We start from the raw sequence: 18,139 nt of genomic DNA on the forward strand, positions 1-18,139 counted from the left end.
TACAAAATTGTATGGATCATTAATTTATCTGACTGACTGTTATCAATAAAAAGTTTGTGAGTGTTTATTCAAAACCTGCCAAGGAGTACAGTTCATTTTGTTGCTTCTTTAAGTACTTTGCAAAAGGTTCCCATTCATCTTTAAAGTCACAGTTATCCTTGTCCCGTAGTTTGTATGTCAATTTAGCCAGTTCCGCATAGTCCATCAGTTTTTGTTGCCATAGTTCTTTGGTCAGGATTTCCTCATTCTTCCATCCTTGTGCTATTAAGACTCTTGCTGCCGTTGTTGCACACATGAAAATATTTTTCAATTTCCTTGGCAGGCCTTTCCCTACAATTCCTAACAAAAATGCTTCAGGTTTTTTAAGAAATGTGGTGGGTGTTTGGTTCAGTGGGGCCACCTGATTCCAAAGAGTATGACACAATAATCTCTGTCCCTTTTGCCTTTGCAGCCTCCACATTTGGGTAATGGCGCTCCACGGCAGCACTTTTTCCTCTCACGCCATTGGGCCCACTCTCACTTAGACAAATTGCCTCCAACTCACTGAACAACCCTTTATTCAAAGGTCTCTTTACCTTTCCCCTTAATCTTTTAGCCCAGCGTGTCCTGCTTTGTGAGGGGGTTACTAGTAAGTTGGGGTCTCAGACAGGTTTTCTTTAAATAAACGATAAAGATTGATTTCCCCCCAGTAGTGATGTATGCCGGTCCTGATCCCCTGGCGACTCACCTCCCTGTCTCGCCTGAAGGCGAGCACTCCTCCTGCGAGTACTCAGGTCTCTCCTTCTCTCAGACCTGAGTCTCTGCAGCTCGGGAGACGTCGGTGAGTTACTAGACCCAGAGGCCGCCTCAGCCTCCCCTGACCCAACTGGTAGTGGAGCAGCTGTGAGTGATGGCCCAGCTGGAGGCAACGAGGTCATCCCTGCATCTGGAGCCAGGGCAGGATCAGGCCCCTGACTCGGCCCAGCTGGTGCTTGTTGCAGGGGAACCTGTGCAGACTGGGGCTCTTCAGAATCCAGCCCCAGACTAGGTTCAGAGGCCGCCTGAGGCAAAGGATCCGGTGCGGACTAAGACTCCTCTGGCTCTGAGTCTGAGCCTGAGTCCCAGGCCATCACAATCCAGAGAAGAGGTGGTTTGGGCAGGAATCTGGATAGATTTGGAGAGGTGGGGGGGGGGCTGTGGGGGGTCTCTGTTCCTCTCCACAAAGCAGATTCCTGGATCCTCTTTGCTGCTAAATGAGCAGCTCTGCCGAAGAGACCCTTTCCCACTTACATCCAAAACACCCGTTGTGCTGCCTTCAGCTAAAACAGGGAACTAGGAATTGTCCCTCAGTCCCCACTTCTGAAGGGTTTGGATTTCTCGGGGGGGGGGGGGAATCTGGATTGGGGTCAAAGGTGGCGGTGAAAAGCAACATAGAAGAAATCTTAAAACTTTTTTTTTAGATTAAAACAAATTTTGTTTATTGTAAAAATAAACACAGCTTTGTAATAACCCTGGCACATTCTGTTTTTACAAAGAGAGAGATTTACATAAAAAATGAGAATCACCCCGCCCACCCAATCCTGCAATCACAATTATATACAAAATGTTCGTTAAGCAAAGTTTGCCTACTCCATAGCAACAATTTGCATCATTAACAAAGCAATGAACTGTGCTGATTGTATACAACTTTGTCTCCTTCCCCAGCCCTGCGGTTTGAACATGAGAAATTTCATTCTTAGGATTATTTTTTTTAATTACCCCTCCCCTCTCCCTGGAAGGCCCATTAAAGTGCTTATGTAATGAAAGTCGGTTCAGTTCATTAAAAACCGTAAAGTTGTCTTGTTCTTGCGTAAAACAGAGATAGGTGTTTCTCTCCCCCTTGTAATATATATATATATATTTACGAATGCTGTTTGGGAAATTCAGCTCCTTGCGCAGCCCAGCTCAGCCACTGGGAGCTGTCCGCTACTCATGTGGTGCTGAAAATCAGAAGCTCACCTCTGCTAAAATACAGATTTCTCTGACAACTCAGAAGCTGGCCTTTGGACCTGAACTCCTCTGCAAATGAGCATGGAATGACTTTGAATTCTTGCCCGCATCCCACCAGACCCTTTTGGTCCCCTCCCTTCATGTTCTTCCACCCGGACACCTCCAAAAAATGTATCAACAGGACAAGCCGCAATGCTTGTGTCCAGCCACGTCTATCGTTCCTTTCAACTCTCTGCCGCACGAAGGAACCTTAACCTGAGTTTCCCAGAGCCCTTTCCAGAAAGAAAAAACCTCCCCGCAAAGTCCCAGCAGGATTCGCACCCACCCCCCGGGGTTTCACAGCATCCCGAAAGAAAGTCCCACGGAGTAGAAGCCCAGGCCTTTGAGCTTCTCTTCCGCCCGGGCTTTCTGCTTCAGGTGAACCTTGCTGTGTCTCTTCTTCTCGTCGCTCCTGGCAAACCGGCGGCCACAGTCGTCACAGGAGAAGGGCTTCTCCCCCGTGTGCGTCCGGATGTGCGTGGTCAGGTGGTCGCTGCGGCTGAAGTTCCGCAGGCAGATGCGGCACTGGAAGGGCTTGTGGCCGGTGTGGATGCGCAGGTGGCGGTTCAGTTCATCCGACCGTGCGAAACAACGGATGCAGTTCTCCACCGGGCAGGCGAAGGCTTTCTCGTGGGGTTTGGGGCAGAAGCATTTGGAGGAGCACTTCCCCCGGCGAGGCTTCTTCTTTGGCTCTGGGACAGCTCTGGGGGTCCGGCTGGGGGCTAGAGGGTTGACCAGGGAGCCGGAGGAATGGGCCAGGAAGTCCGTCATGGGAGTTGATGGCGGGGTGTGGCTGGTGTGCAGTCTCTGGTCATTGGTGCTTGCCAAGTTTGGCATGACCTCAGCCTGGGGCAAGGAAGACTCAAAGTCTTGGATGAGCTGGGGAGGCAAATTGGGGATCTTGGCCTCTACAAAGTCACTGGGGATCTGTGTGAGGGTGGAGAACCTTTCCGGCAGGCAAGTGAAGTCCAGATTGTGTCCGAAGGAACCCGACTGTTCGGGGAGTCCGTTGAGCTCTGACTGGCAGCTGACGGACAGCGCATTCTCAGTTTTGGACGCCAGTTGGGGGAACATTGCCTGGCTGGCCTCTGTGGGGCGGAATGTCTCTGGAGGGGTGTATTCTGCTGGTAGGTAATTCTGAGACTGGCTGAGAGGGTCCCAGTGGGAACAAGGAGATTTGAACTTCTCCAGGGATGGGGAGATGGCGGACAGCTTGATGTCCTGTTTGCTGTCCAACAGTTTTTCACTAAACAGGCATTGGGAAGAGGCCCCCACGTCGGAGGAAGGTTGGGCTTGCTGGACGGTGTCAGGGCTGGAGAACGTGGAATAGCTTTGCTCGGCTAACGACGGCCGCACGGAAATGTTCAGCTCGGGCTGGCAGGTGGAATAGAGGTCCAAATGGTTCTGGATGGCCTCTGGGACACTGTAGGCGGCGTCTGGCTGCCTCTGGTGGGCCTCTGAAGACGAGAAGGGAGAGAGACCAAGGATGCCTGACATCAGGTTGAAGAGGGACTCCTGGTCTTGGCATTGCTCTGTCTTGATGAAAAAGCTGCCCGTATAGCTGACCGGTGGGGAGGGCTGTCCGGAGACGAAGTAGTAATCTGTGGTTTCAGGGTTCATTGTGGCTCCCATAAAGTCACCTGGAAAACAGAAACACAGGGTTTTCATTACAAACAGAATCACAGAAGATCAGAGCTCCTCAAGAAAAGGCAGAAGAGGTTTCTGGGAAGGTGCGATGGCCCCTTAGGATGGTGGCACACATATCTTTGCAAGCAGATGGCTGCAGCTTTAATCCTTCAGCCAAAAGGGTCCCAGCATCACTGAACTGTAGTTAGAAGGTTTCCCAGGGGTCATCTGGTCTAACCCCTTGCAATGCAGCTAAACAGGTGGCCATCGAGTGGCAGGTGATGGGATGAACCCCTTCCCTGACTGCGACATTGAAGATCAGACACCAAATCAAGGAGACAGACCTGACCTAGGTGGACCAATAGCCTGAGCTGGTAGAATGTAGCTCCCCATGGCCCTGTCTCGTGCCCCAGATGCAATAGGGGTGAGACATGTCCTCCTGTGGGGTGCCTGCAATGAGGCTCTCGCTTGTTCAAGGTGGATTTGCAGCCTAATCCAGCGGTTTGAGGTGGGTTATGATGCCCACGCACACCTGACTCATTTGACCATCACAACACTTCTAGGAGGTGAGTCGGGCTCAAGGCTTCATGGACTCAGGGCTAGATCCCAGAGTTGGTCTCCATGGGCCAGGTCTTAATGGCTCCAGAGCATGTGAAATAAAGGAAAGAAAGAAGGAAGAGTTCCTGAGCACGTGCAGAGTCTAAGCAGCTATAACCAAGCCTCACAGGCTTGGTATCTGGGGGGTAAAAGCCTCCACCAGTTGCATTTCAGCCTTGACCCCATCCTTTTAGCAATTAACCACTGGTTAGACTGGGAGATAGCAAGTGGGTTGCCCTAGTGAAGAGACACAAGATGGGCTTCAGTCCATCTAGCTCAGAACTGTCTGCACTGATTGGCAGCAGCTCTCCAAAGCTTCAGGCAGATGTCCTTCTCAGCCCTACCTGGACATGTTACCTGCATGAAAGGTAGAGGGTCTACCACGGAGATAAGGACTTTCCCCTCTTGGACCCAAGCACAATTTTCAATCCAGTGCAGAGCATTGGCCAAAAACGGGAAATTCTAAATGGTAGGGTGGTGTCAGCCTTTGCACGGGCTTCCTCAGTCATTCTCTCGACCACCATTCCCTATCTGTGAAATGGGAATAATAATGTCCTGCTGTTCTGCAATTGGATGAGCTGCCTAGCAGGGAACTTGAAGAACCACCTCCTTTGTAAGTTTGGGGTTAAACGGTTAAACCAGCACCTGTCGAGAATGCTTTGAGCACATATAGAATCTGGTGGGCACAAAGCAGGGGTTGGATTGGATGGCCTCGTGGGAGCCCTTCTGGTTCTATTCTGCATTTCTTTCGTATTAACCTCCCCCCCCCACCTCTAGCCACGCAATTCTAATGAATGCCATCACAGCCTATTTCTAAACCACATTCCCCTACTAACCCCCCCCCCCCCCCCACACATCGTTTTAAACAATTAACGGACTCTTAAATTTACCCTAACCATCATTTTAGAGAAGGGCATTTGCCCGGGCCGCTGTGCGCTCACAAATCTGACGCCGGTCGCCAGCCACCCGGCTTGCTTTCACGTGAAATAATCAGGTTACAAAATCCAGAGCAGGTCCATCCACCGCCGCCCCCCGACTTCCCAAGGTGAGATGGAGCAGGCTTCTCTTCCTTACCTGGGAGAAAATCAGAGGCTCCCTCCCTCGGCTGCTCCGTCAAAAGTTGGGACTCCTGGTCCTGCCCGGAGACGGAAGCGTCACCTGCTTTCAGCTGACACTTGTCATACAGAGGGTCCTGGTGCGAGAATTCCATGGTGTTCAACATGTCCAAAATTGAAGAAAAGGAGATGGGAATGGGGGGGGGGGGAAGGATGGGAGGAAAGCAGGAGGTGTGGAAGGGAGGAGAGGGCCCCCTCTCAGAGAGGCCCCCTAAGGCAGAGGTCGCTTCAGCTCCAGGTGGGGTGAGTAAAGGGATCCTCCGACAGGTGGAAAGACGCAGGGATGCTGGTCGTCGTGTGGCAAAGAGAGAGGAGGATGCTCTGAATTCCTAGGGAGCTGGGGGCTGTATCTGTATCCCAGGCCTCACCTGGGCTGAGCTCGGCAGGTGCGTCTCTCTCTCCCCTCTTCGGTGTTTGTAAGCAAAGAGCCGAGGAGACGCAGCCCGGGTTTATATATCTGCCTCTGATCTTCCGCTCTTCCATTTCTGGAGTTCCCCGAGCGAGGCTGCTGTGACATAAATGCCCATATATGGACTCAGGATGCAGGCGAGGGAGACCCAATAAGGAAATCTCTCCCTGTGACGTTTTAGCATCTTTTTTGGCGCCTGGCTCTCGCCACCTCACTCCGCGCGCTCTCCCCTCCCCGCTCTCTGCTTTTCGAACAACAACAGTTCATATCTAGATGGTTAAGAAAAGGGAGGCGGGGGGGAGAAAATAAAACAAAATTGGCCGTCAGGAAGTTGGAAGCCTCCAGAAATCCTGCAAAATCCTGGAGGTGGGTGCCTAATCACCAGAACCACGCGGCGCCTGGTCCTCTCTGGGCTGCTACTGCCAGGCAATGCTTTGGCACGGGCACCAAGGGGCGCTGTTGCGCAGTGGGACCAGATGGAAGCGGGCTTCCCCCTAGTCGAGGCGGCAGCTGCCGTTCTGAGGGTGCCCCAGGAGGGGAGATTTCTAGGTCACTGGCACAGGAAAACCAAGGTGAAAGAAGGCCAGGATCTCAGTGTTGGCAGAGCTCCACTTTTGGATGAAGGAGAAGGGAGCAAGTCAGCTGAACGTTACCCCCTCATTTATAGAGTTATAGAGTTGGAAGGGGAACCCCCAAGGTCATCCAGTCCAACCCCTGCCATGCAGGAAGTCCAGCTAAAGAAATCCCTGCCAGAGGGACATCCAAACTCTGCTTTGAGAACTCCAGGGAAGGAGAGCCCATCGCCTTCCGTTCCACCGGAACAAAGCAGTCTTACTTAACTGCTATGTTTTGTTGATAATAATCCATTGCATTGAGAAAGCTCAGCAGTGGACAGACCTGGACGTTTGAACCTTCTGGGGTTGCTCGCCCGTTTCGTGGCCAGCCCTTCCCACCCCACCCCAGAAAAAAGGGAGGAGGAGAAGCGATACACTGTCTGGGCACATACTACATATACGGTGCAAGGAAGACCACTGGCTCCAAACTTTTGCCAAAAGGTTGCAGCATCCATCACCCCAGTCAATTCTGCAAACTTCCCGCGCTTCTGTTAGTACAATCCTTACTGGCATGAGCCCCAAGCAGAGAGCAGGTGCAAAATAATAGGTGAACAGTGACAGGTGGCTCAAGAAAGTGAGCCACGCCACAAGTGCAGGGGGAAGAGAGGAGATTCCAGAGACCAAGCTGATCTGGGGTGAAATCGCAGGAGCCCAGGAAGTAGCCTTATATAGAGCCAGACCACTGGTTCACCCAGGGCAATACAGCCAGCACTGGTGGACAGCAACTCCCAGGGCTACAACCAGGGTTCATATTCCCAGGCGTACCAGGAGACGTTGGGGATTGAACCCGGAGCCTCCAGGGTGGCAACAATATGGATGAAAGATTCATAATCAGAGTCATTGAACAGCATTCCTTAATGATAAATCTGCCTTTACTTTAGGGGAAATGTGTGGAGTCGGGGTTTATTCCAGCCCAACATACTTTCAGTCCCAGGGTTCCCTCCGTTGACAAGGATTAAAAAGCATCTGAACATGTGCAGAGTGCATTCTTCTATTCATTGAATTGGTGCAACCACTTGAGTAGGGGGAAGACTACGTGTAGTGTTTACTTACATGCCCACCAAACAGACTGGGAGTTAACATCTTCCATGGGCACAGTGTTATTTATTATATCAATGCATATCGACTATGGAACTGCCTGCCACAGGAAGCAGTGGTGGCCACCAAGCTGGATGGCTTCAAAAGAGGATGGGGTAAATTCATGGAGGATGAAGCTATGGAGGAAGCAATGCTTCTGAAAGCCAATTGCTGGAAACCACAGGAGCGGAGAGTCTTGTGTTCGAGTCCAGCTTGCAGATTTCCCATTAGGGCATCTGGCTGGTCACTGGGAGAACAGGATGCTGGACTAGACATGGGCCACTGGCCTGATCCAGCAGGATCTTCTCATGTTGTTATGCTGTCGGTTGCATTATTATATGCGCTCCCTGCATACACTTCTTGCACCTGCATGTGATGTGTGTTATGCTCAGAGAGCTGAGCATGCATGCTATAGAGAGACATGTTACCCAGACACACAGGAATGCATATGACCCCTGTATATTATCACCATTCCAGTCCACAAAATCTTCGGCTGTAATAAATTGGCTAGTCTTTAAGATGCCACAAGACTCTTGGTTGCTTCTGTGTGGAAACAGGAGCACATGAACACACACACACGGCGCTGTGAGTTAAACCAAAGAGCCTAGGACTTGCCGATCAGAAGGTCGGCGGTTTGAATCCCCGCAATGGGGTGAGCTCCCGTTGCTCGGTCCCTGCTCCTGCCAACCTAGCAGTTCGAAAGCACGTCAAAGTGCAAGTAGCTAAATAGGTACCACTCCGGCGGGAAGGTAAACGCCGTTTCCGTGCGCTGCTCTGGTTCACCAGAAGTGGCTTAGTCATGCTGGCCACATGACCCAGAAGCTGTACGCCGGCTCCCTCGGCCAATAAAGCGAGATGAGCGCTGCAACCTCAGAGTCAGCCACGACTGGACCTAAGGGTCAGGGGTCCCTTTACCTTTACACTTGATGTGCCGTGTATGTATTTTACACACACACACACACACACACACACACACACACACACACACACACAGCATTTCACCAAGGCAGGGGTGTGCCTCTTTAACTTTATTGTTGGTATCGATTTACCTTACCTATGGAAGGAAAAAGATACACAGGTTCTGTTTGGTGCTGACCTTTAAAGCCCTAAATGACCTGAGTCCTGTATACCTGAAGGAGGGTCTCCACCCCCATCGTTCTGCCCGGACACTGAGGTCCAGCTCTGAGGGCCTTCTGGCGGTTCCCTCGCTGTGAGAAGCCAAGTTACAGGGAACCAGGCAGAGGGCCTTCTCGGTAGTGGCGCCCGCCCTGTGGAACACCCTCCCATCAGATGTCAAGGAAATAAGCAGCTGTCGTATTTTTAAAAGACATCTGAAGGCAGCCCTGTTTAGGGAAGTTTTTAATATTTAAGGCTGTGTTGTTTTAAACACTTGATTGGCAGCCACCCAGAGTGGCTGGGGAAACTCAGACAGATGGGGGTGGGGTATAAATAATAAATTATTATTATATATTATTATTTGTGCAAACACACAGCACAGAGATATTTGTATCTGTTGGATGCAGAGGCAGATTAGGCAGTCACCTTCTCTCGTTTCTACATGCAACACCACAGGTGTGTTTGTGGCAATTGTGCAATGCATAGGACCAAGCAAAGTTTGTGCAGTGTATTTATATGAACAAATGGTTCGTATGGATTAAGCAAATCCCCTCCTTCTGGCCTTCGGTGTAGCCAAAGAACAGGGCACCTTACCAATGTGATCCAGACAAAAAAGGAACATAGAATCATAGAACTGTACAGTTAGAAGGGATGCTAAGCGTCATCTAGTCCAACCCACTTTAATGCAGGAATCTCAGCTAAAGAATCCCTGACATCCAACCTCTGCTTAAAAAACTACAATGAAGGGGAGTTTACCACCTTCTGGGGTAGTCTGCTACACTGTCCAACAGCTCCTAGCATCAGAAAGTTATTCTTCCCACATATTTAGTTGGAAACCCCTTTCTTGCAGTTTGAATCATTGGTTCAGGTCCTTGGGAGCAGGGAGAAAACAAGTTTGTTCCATCTTCTATGGGAAAGCCCTTTATATATTTTATTTATACCCCGTCCTCCCCAGCCAAGACTGGGCTCAGGGCAGCTAACACCAGGTATAAAAACAATTGATTAAAATACAACTTAAAAACAAGATTAAAATACATCATTAAAATGCAGCCTCATTTCAGTAGAAACTCAAATCAAAAACTTTTGGGGGATGAAAACGTCCAATCTTCACCAAGGCCAACTATCCAGACTGGTCCTACGTGGGCCAGAAAAAAGCCAGGGAAGTCCCCAAATAGGAGTTCCATCACAGAAGGAGAAAGGAATAAGGAAAGAGGAGAAGGGGATCAAGTTGATTCCAAGCCAAAGGCCAGGCGGAACGACTCTGTCTCACAGGCCCTGTGGAAAGAAATCAGATCCCGCAGGCCCTGGTCTCATGAGACAGAGCATTCCACCAGGCCGGGGCCAGTGTTGAAAAGGCCCTGGCTCTGGTTGAGGCTAATCTGACTTCCTTAGGGCCCAGGACCTCTAGGGTGTTGCTATTTATGGACCTTAAGGTCCTCCATGGGGCAGACCGGGAGAGGCAGTTCCGTAGGTACAAGGGTCCTAGACCATGAAGGTGATATCTCAGTCCTCCAGGCTAAAAATACCTAGCTCCCTCAGCCACTCCTCATACAGCTTGGTTTCCAGATTCTTGATCATCTTGGTCGTTTTGTACATGGGATGCAGCTCTTGTGCTGAGTTCACACGTTTGTGTGAAACTGCTATCACAGATCAGTTCCGGCAAACCCAGGCCTCTTAGCACAGGGCTGCAGAAATGTCCGCTGCTTGGTTGCTCCCAATTCAACTTGGTGCGATGAACTCAGCTGATGGCATTCAGGACCAGTTGATTCCGGAAGCAAAGGACTAGATGGCACCATGTTGCAGAAAGTAACTGGATTGCCAGTTGCATCACAGCAATGGGAGACCATTGTCAGGTGTGTGTGCAGGAGCCAGGCCCTGTGACCAATAGGACTTTGCAGGACTGGGGCCTTCCTAAGTTTGTCCTGAAGAGGCAAGGCACGGCTGCACAGGTGAGGCCGCTTGGTAACTCGCAGCACCTGGTGGCAAGAGCCAGGAAGGGATATACGGTCAGCATTTCCCTTCGGCTCTTTGCCACAGCAACACACTTCCTGCCTTGCTGCATTTGGTTTCTTGCTTCCTGATCCTTGAACCTCGGCTTCTTGAATCCCTGCTTCTTGATCCTTGAACCCTTGACTTCGTGATTCCCTGCTTCTTGATCCTCGGACCCTTGACTTCGTGACTCCCTGCTTCTTGATCCTCGGACCCTTGACTTCGTGACTCCTTGCTTCTTGATCCTCGGACCCTTGACTTCGTGACTCCTTGCTTCTTGATCCTCGGACCCTTGACTTCGTGACTCCCTGCTTCTTGATCCTCGGACCCTTGACTTCGTGACTCCCTGCTTCTTGATCCTTGAACCCTTGACTTCGTGATTCCCTGCTTCTTGATCCTCGGACCCTTGACTTCGTGACTCCCTGCTTCTTGATCCTCGGACCCTTGACTTCGTGACTCCTTGCTTCTTGATCCTCGGACCCTTGACTTCGTGACTCCTTGCTTCTTGATCCTCGGACCCTTGACTTCGTGACTCCCTGCTTCTTGATCCTCGGACCCTTGACTTTGTGACTCCTTTCTTCTTGATCCTTGGACCCTTGACTTCGTGACTCCTTGCTTCTTGATCCTCGGACCCTTGACTTCGTGACTCCTTGCTTCTTGATCCTCGGATCCTTGACTTTGTGACTCCTTGCTTCCTGACCTTTGAACCCTTGGCTTCTTGACTCCCGGCTCTCTGACCCTCGGACTCTTGGCTTCCTGGCTTCTGGACCCCCGTTCCTGCTCCCACCCCCCCCATCTTGCCCCCTGGTCCTCGCGTCCCCTGCCGGGACTTTAATCACCCGTGAACTGGACTGTGACAACCATCCTCTACCGAGCCAGAGGGAAGTGGGTGCAGGGCGGGCCACAAAGCTCACAGCTCTGCTCTCCAACAGAGGGGAACAACAGGTGGGTTCAAGAAGTGCCACTGCTTACCACCCTCCAGCATCTGTTGCTTAAGGCAATCGCCCCACTCTGGCTAATGGTAGGGATGGACCCAGTAGCGTAGCATGGGTTGCCATTGCCCGGGGCCACATGAAGGTGGAGGTGGATGGAAGGGAGGAAACAGAGTATGCATGCATATTCAACTGCCTGATGGGAGGTCACAGCTGCTGAGATAAGAAAATAAGAGTCTGGAGAGGTCACTTCCTGGTTCACATGGAAAAGTTGTTTTCAACGCAGCCCAGCAACGGAAATGTGCAGGTACGTTGAGGCAGCACCAGATGTTGAAATGTTGCATCCCTAACAATTTTGCACCTGGGGCAATCACCCCTGTGCCCAATGCCGGATTTACGTATAAGCTAAACAAGCTATAGCTTAGGGCCCCACTCTCTTGGGGGCCCCCAAAAAAACTAAAGAAAAAAAACACCCTGGATGTACATTTCCAAAATATACAATAAAAAACGAATACAATAAAACCTACATACAGCAACAGTGTTTTGTGTTGTGTAGGCTCCTATGATGTAAGTCATGGGCCCCCCTGCTATAAAAAGGGCCCCATTACCTTCAGTAGCTAACCTAAATCCGGCCCTGCCTGTGCCACCCCTCCTCACGCTATGCCACTGGATGGACCTGCTCTCATTGCTATACAGTGGTACCTTGGTTTACAAACTTAATCTGTTTCAGAAGTCCGTTCTTAAACCAAAACCATTCTTAAACCGAGGCGCACTTTCCCTAATGAGGCCTCCCACTGCCGGTGCCCTTCCACTGTTCAGATTCCGTTCTTAGACCGAGGTAAAGTTCTCAAACCAAGACACTACTTCTGGTTTTGCGGAGTTTGTAAACCAAATCGTTCTTCAACCGCATTGTTCTTAAACTGAGGTACCACTGTATATATTTGCGAATAAACCATACGTCATAAAGACACCACGGTCTCCACTGAGTTTCATTGTCCAAAAGGAAACAGAGCCTGGGTAAGCACTCCTGGAATCTCACCCCGCTGCGGCATGTCACAATATCACCTCTCAGTCTTCTCCCCAGTTGGACTTGGGCTACCGTCACCCCGCCCCCCGCCCCCCAGAGGCTGGCTCTCAGGGTGCGGGGAATTTGTGTCATTGGGAAGAGTGCAAGCCAGACAGAGTTTGTAAACTGAATTGTTCTTAAACCGGACTGTTCTTCAACTGAGGTATATACGGCTGATGTCTGGAGGGACCACAGATCATCAGCACTTGACAGGATCCGGCCGTCGCAAGGCATCTTTAGCTGCGGTTACACAACGGAGCAGCCTTTAATGACTTTGGCAAAAGGCAGCTACCCTGTTATGGGAAGCTGTCAAGGCAGCTTTACATCTCCCCAGGCGCTCATTCACCTTATGCTATTTTTGCCCTGAGTGCGGCTCTCGTCGCTCCAGTGTCTTCTAGAAGCACAGAAGGTGTTGGTTTTATTCGCTTCCTGCTCTCCGCCCCCCTCCCTCCCCCTTGCTTCATCCCTGTTGCTTTTCTGCCTTAAGCTCAGCCTTCCACGCTTCGCTTTGCATCCTGCGCAGGCTGTTTGGGAAGGCTGGTCTTGATGCCTTTTCCTGATGACCCAGATCGATAGTCAGATGATAAGCAGGACCTTTCTTAACTGGGCTTTGTTCACCTGAGCAGAGAAGGTTTTCTGCTGGCCTTTTCCACTATTCGATGAATAGCAATGGCTGAGGCCACATAATGCAGCTTGCATTCAAAGCGCTTTCCCAGCCATGGCTTCCCTCAAAGCATCCTGGGAACTGTAGTTCATTAAGAGTGCTGAGAGTGCTTAGGAGGACCCTATTTGCCTCAGGGAAATACAATTCCCAGAGCTGGTTAACAACGAGTCCCTCTTGTATCATTCTAGAATAGCTCAGCTGGTTAGAGTGTGGTGCTGAAGATGCCGAGGTTGCAAGTTCGATCCCCGCGAGGGAGAGCTGCATTTCCTGTATTGAAGGGGGCTGGACTAGATGATCCACAGGGGCCCCTTCCAGCTCTATGGTATGAGATTCTATGAGCTTCCAGGCTTCCAAGCCTCCTCTCTCCCACCACTCAGGGAAATGAAGGGGGCGGGGACTCAGCAATCTATGGGATGCTGCACACTGGTCCAAGCAACCTGGAAGCAAGCAATGCTGAGCTTCCTCAAGAGGATGAGGATGCTGCGATGGTGGTACCCAGGCCCACCTGCTCTCTTGGAAACCCCTCCGCAAAATGCATCCAAGACCTTGCTGTGCCAGGGATTTCTGAAAGGGATGCCATCTCTTCCCAAAGGCTGTCAGCTGAGCACCTGCTGACTTGCCCACCTGTCTGCCCACCTGGCCAAGATACCTGCCAGGAAGGAGTTCCCCTTTCAAGTTGGGGTTTTTTTAAGAATCAGCAGAGAAAAATCAATGGTGGATCTCATTGTTAGTGTAGCTTTGTTGACTTTTACAAGGCATAATAATATTCATTTCTGCTTAGGTGTGTTTTTCAAAATGCCAGGGCCTTCGTTATGGTCCACATAGACTTAGAAGGACGGCTTTAAATGTGTCGTGTGGGTGAAACCAGAGAGAGAAGGTGGCCCAGCCCTCCTTCCTCACCCACCACTGTAGAAAGAGAAAAGGTTGCCTGCCCCGGGTTAGGGGATGACCCATAGCTCCAGGGTGGAGAACCGTGGTGAGAAACTATGGAATGTTCAATGGAAATAATCTTAGGAAGCCGAAGCCTTGAAGAATTTCTGCTAGCCAGCACAATCAATACTAGTGGGCTAGTTGGACCAATGATCTGGCTTGCCATTTTACAGGGAGGGCTGGCTGGTGCCCATACCAGCACTCAGGTTTCCCCCAATGCTCTTCCCAGCTGAGTCCTACAATGACAACACTGGTGCGAAGGAGGAGGCGGCGGCAGCCAGTGCTACTCCTTGGACAGGTGGTCAGTAAGGCTGGTGGGTGGGAGCAGGCTGAAAACAGACTGAGATGCCTGGGGGCTTCACGCCATTTGCCCAGAAGGACCAACCACAGCATATTTATATAACACGTGGATGAATAGGCTTAGGATTTTATAAGTGATGAATCAATATGTATAATTTCAAAAGGTAAAGACTGAAAGATATTAAAGCTTAAAGGTAAATTTTATAAGAACTGTGATTTGGAAAACCGTTAAATGGATATGCATGTAAATTCAATCAAGGGGAACCGCGAGGAAGTCACTTAACAATGTCAATGAGTATAATTTCTAATAAGATTATGATTTGTGTTTGTTTGCTTGTTTATAATTTGGTGAAAATTAATAAAAAAAATTGGAAAGAAAAAAAAAAGGACCATTTCTTTATATAAAACAAAAGGCTTAGGTGACTTGGTATCTCCTCTTCCCTTCCCAGAAGCATCAATGCATCTAGTCAAGCATCCTGTGGCCAAATTCACAGTGGTTTTCATAAAGTCCCTCGTGATAGTCTTGTGGAGAAGCTGGTAAAATGTGGGATGGACGAGTAATTGTTAGGTGGATTGGTAGCTGGTTGACTGACCGAACCCAAAGAGTGTTCATTAATGGTTCCTCGTCATCCTGGAAAAACGTGACAAGTGGGGTGCTGAAGGGTTCTGTCCTGGGCCTGTTGTTGTTGCACGTCTTTATAAATGACTTGGATGAAGAAATTGAGGGGGTGCTCATCCAATTTGCAGATGACACCAAACTGGGAGAGGTAGCTAATGCCACAGAAGACAGAATCAGGATTGGTGATTGGAGAACTGGGCCCAAACTAACAAAGTTCTTTAGGGATAAATGTCAGGTTCTACACAGGAAGAACAGCTGCACAAATCTCAGATGAGGGACACTTGGCTTGCCAGTAGCACATGTGAAAAGGCTCTAGGCGTCTGAGTGGACCACAAGCTTAACATGACTCAATGGAAACTCCAGCGGGTGCAGAATGCCATGGCGAGACTCCTTACGGGGTCCTCGCCATGGGATCACATTCACACAGTGTTATACCAGCTGCACTGGCTCCCAGTGGAGTACAGGATCAGGTTTAAGGTGCTGGCTTTAACCTTTAAAGCCCTATACAGCCTAGGACCCTCGTACCTACGGGACCGCCTCTCCTGGTATGCCCTGCGGAGGACCTTACGGTCTTCAGACAAAAACATCTTGGAGGTCCCGGGCCACAGGGAGGTTAGGCTGGCCTCAACCAGAGCCAGGACTTTTTCAGCCGTGGCCCCGATCTGGTGGAACGCTCTGTCACAAGAGACTAGGGCCCTGCGGGACTTGACATCTTTCCGCAGGGCCCGCAAGACAGAGCTGTTCCACCAGGCCTTTGGCCAAGGCAAAGCCTGACCCCCTCCTTCAGTAATCCTCACAGAACTCTAGCCCAATGGTTGCCATTAATTTGATTTTGAATTGATTTTAGAATGAATTGATTTTAGAATGTTGTGTTACTTTTATTGTTGTTACCTGCTCTGAGCCCGGCTTCGGTTGGGGAGGGCGGGATATAAATAAATAAATAAATAAATAATAATAATAATAATAATAATAATAATTAATAATAATAATAGTGTGATAGAGCAGTAAAACAGCTAACAATCTTCTAGGCTGCATCAACAGAAGTATAGTGTCCAGGTCAAGGAAAGTAATAGTTCAGCTCTATTCTGCCTTGATTATACCACACCTGGAATACTATGTCCGGTTCTGGGTGCCACAAATTAAGAAGGATTTTGAAAAGCTGGAACATGTGCAAAGGAGGGTGACCAGGATAATCAAAGGTCTGGAGACCAAGCCTTATGAGGAAAGGTTGAGGGAGTTGGGTTCCTTCCAACTCTTCAGTTCTGTGAAACAGATGCCTGTGCAAAACCTGCAAGAAAGATCTGAGCACAAAACTCTCACCTGCTGTGGTTTCCAGCAACTGGTATTCAGAGGGCAAAAAAAGAAAGAAAAAGTTAATGCAATTCTAGGCTGCATCAACAGAAATAAATTGTCCAGGCCAAGAGAAGGAATAGTACCACTCTATTTTGCAGATGGTGACAGCAGTCACGAACTTAAAAGACGCCTGCATCTTGGGAGAAAAGCAATGACAAACCTAGACAGCATCATAAAAAGCAGAGACATCATCTTGCCAACAAAGGTCCGTATAGTTAAAGCTATGGTTTTCCCAGCAGTGATGTATGGGAGTGAGAGCTGGACCATGAAGAAGGCTGATCACCGAAGAATTGACGCTTTGGAATTATGGTGCTGGAGGAGACTCTTGAGAGTCCTATGGACTGCAAGAAGATCAAACCTTTCCATTCTGAAGGAAATCAGCCCTGGTTGTTCACTGGAAGGACAGATCCTGAAGCTGAGGCTACAATACTTTGGCCACCTCATGAGATGAGAAGGCTCCCTGGAAAAGACCCTGATGTTGGGAAAGATGGAGGGCCCAAGGAGAAGGGGACGACAGAGGACAAGATGGTGGGACAGTGTTCTCAAAGCTACCAGCATGAGTTTGACCAAACTGTGGGAGGCAGTGGAAGACAGGAGTGCCTGGCGTGCTCTGGTCCATGGGGCCACGAAGAGTCGGACACGACTAAATGACTAAACAACAACAAGATTTTGCCTTGGTGAGACCACACCTGGAGTGCCGTGTCCAGATCTGGGTGCCACAGTTTAAGAAAACGCCCTCTCAATTTATCACCACTTAGCAGAAACATGACGTACGTTCTTCTGATTCTTCTCCTTGCTTAACTCTGAGGGCTAGAAACTCACCCCTTCCATTTTAAAACAAAGACTTGGATTCTTGGAATTCCAGCTTACTTAGGCTACACCAGAGGCCAAATTCCATGGTCTGTGATGCAAAAAAACAGACACAGGGCCCTATACGTCCCCTGATGGATATTCATTCTTCTAGTTAAGGAAACCAGCTGGCAGACTGGAGCCTCTGGCCCCAGAAGTGAGACCCCCATCTCCCTGCCCGCTTCACTGTCCCCAATACGTAGGACTGCAAATTTGGCAACTGGTCCCCATAAGAAGCTCCCATTTCGGAACTGCCCTGCCCGCCAGCAACTCACCAGGACATCCTGAGACTTTGTGGTTCGGATCTGAGGGCCCCTTTGCCCCCTTTCCTACAACTGTCCAACCGACTCCTCCTCTCCTTTCAGGAGAACTTCTAGAATGTGCATCTTGCAGGTTGCTACGGCAACCGGCACGTGGCCAGCCGGGAGCATCCTGGCACAAGTCCCGTCGCAGCTTTTCCACATCCCCGGCACAATCGTGACTTTCAGGGGGGAAACAAACGAGAAGGCAGAAGTAAACAGAGAGATGCGTGGCAAGGGCTCCGTTTTGACTGTTCGACACTTTACACCCTCTGTGTAAACAGTTGTCTCCCACTGCGGATTCAGACCAGCGTAGGGAACATCCAAAGCAGTTTGCTGAAGGGAGCCTTGGAGTCCCGTGGATAAGTTTCCAGGAGGATTTGGGGTTCAAGGAGGGAAGGATTTGTAAAGCGCTTGAATTCTTCTCTGCCTCGGGTTGAAACCTGAGCCAGAGAAGAATTTCTGACTCCCCCCCCTCACCTGTAAGACCTCCCTGTTCCCCAAAGGGATTTGTTTTTTAAAAGAAGCCCTTGCTTGCAACTCAGAGACATTGGCAGAAGAGCCATGGTACCAGGTG

General features: G+C 49.9%; 1 protein-coding gene across 1 annotated transcript; it reads right to left on the reverse strand.

Moving 5' to 3' along the window:
* Positions 1 to 2,137: 2,137 nt before the first annotated feature.
* On the reverse strand, positions 2,138 to 17,619 carry EGR4 (early growth response 4). The gene is made up of 3 exons (XM_028745160.2): positions 17,539 to 17,619; positions 5,305 to 6,023; positions 2,138 to 3,647 (listed from the first exon to the last, which is right to left on the reverse strand). The coding sequence occupies exons 2-3, from the start codon at positions 5,450 to 5,452 to the stop codon at positions 2,305 to 2,307; spliced, it is 1,491 nt and encodes a 496-aa protein (XP_028600993.2). The 5' UTR covers positions 5,453 to 6,023; positions 17,539 to 17,619; the 3' UTR covers positions 2,138 to 2,304.
* Positions 17,620 to 18,139: the final 520 nt, after the last annotated feature.

This window comes from Podarcis muralis, chromosome 9 (assembly GCF_964188315.1).
Source record: "Podarcis muralis chromosome 9, rPodMur119.hap1.1, whole genome shotgun sequence".
Taxonomy (NCBI): Eukaryota; Metazoa; Chordata; class Lepidosauria; order Squamata; family Lacertidae; genus Podarcis; species Podarcis muralis.

Bases quoted from the DNA above. Each gene is read 5' to 3' on its own strand.
- EGR4 (XM_028745160.2), bottom strand. From the start codon at position 5,452: ATGTTGAACACCATGGAATTCTCGCACCAGGACCCTCTGTATGACAAG. The intron at 3,648-5,304 runs GTAAGGAAGAGA...TCTGTTTTCCAG, and splicing joins AGCCTCTGATTTTCTCCCAG to GTGACTTTATGGGAGCCACA.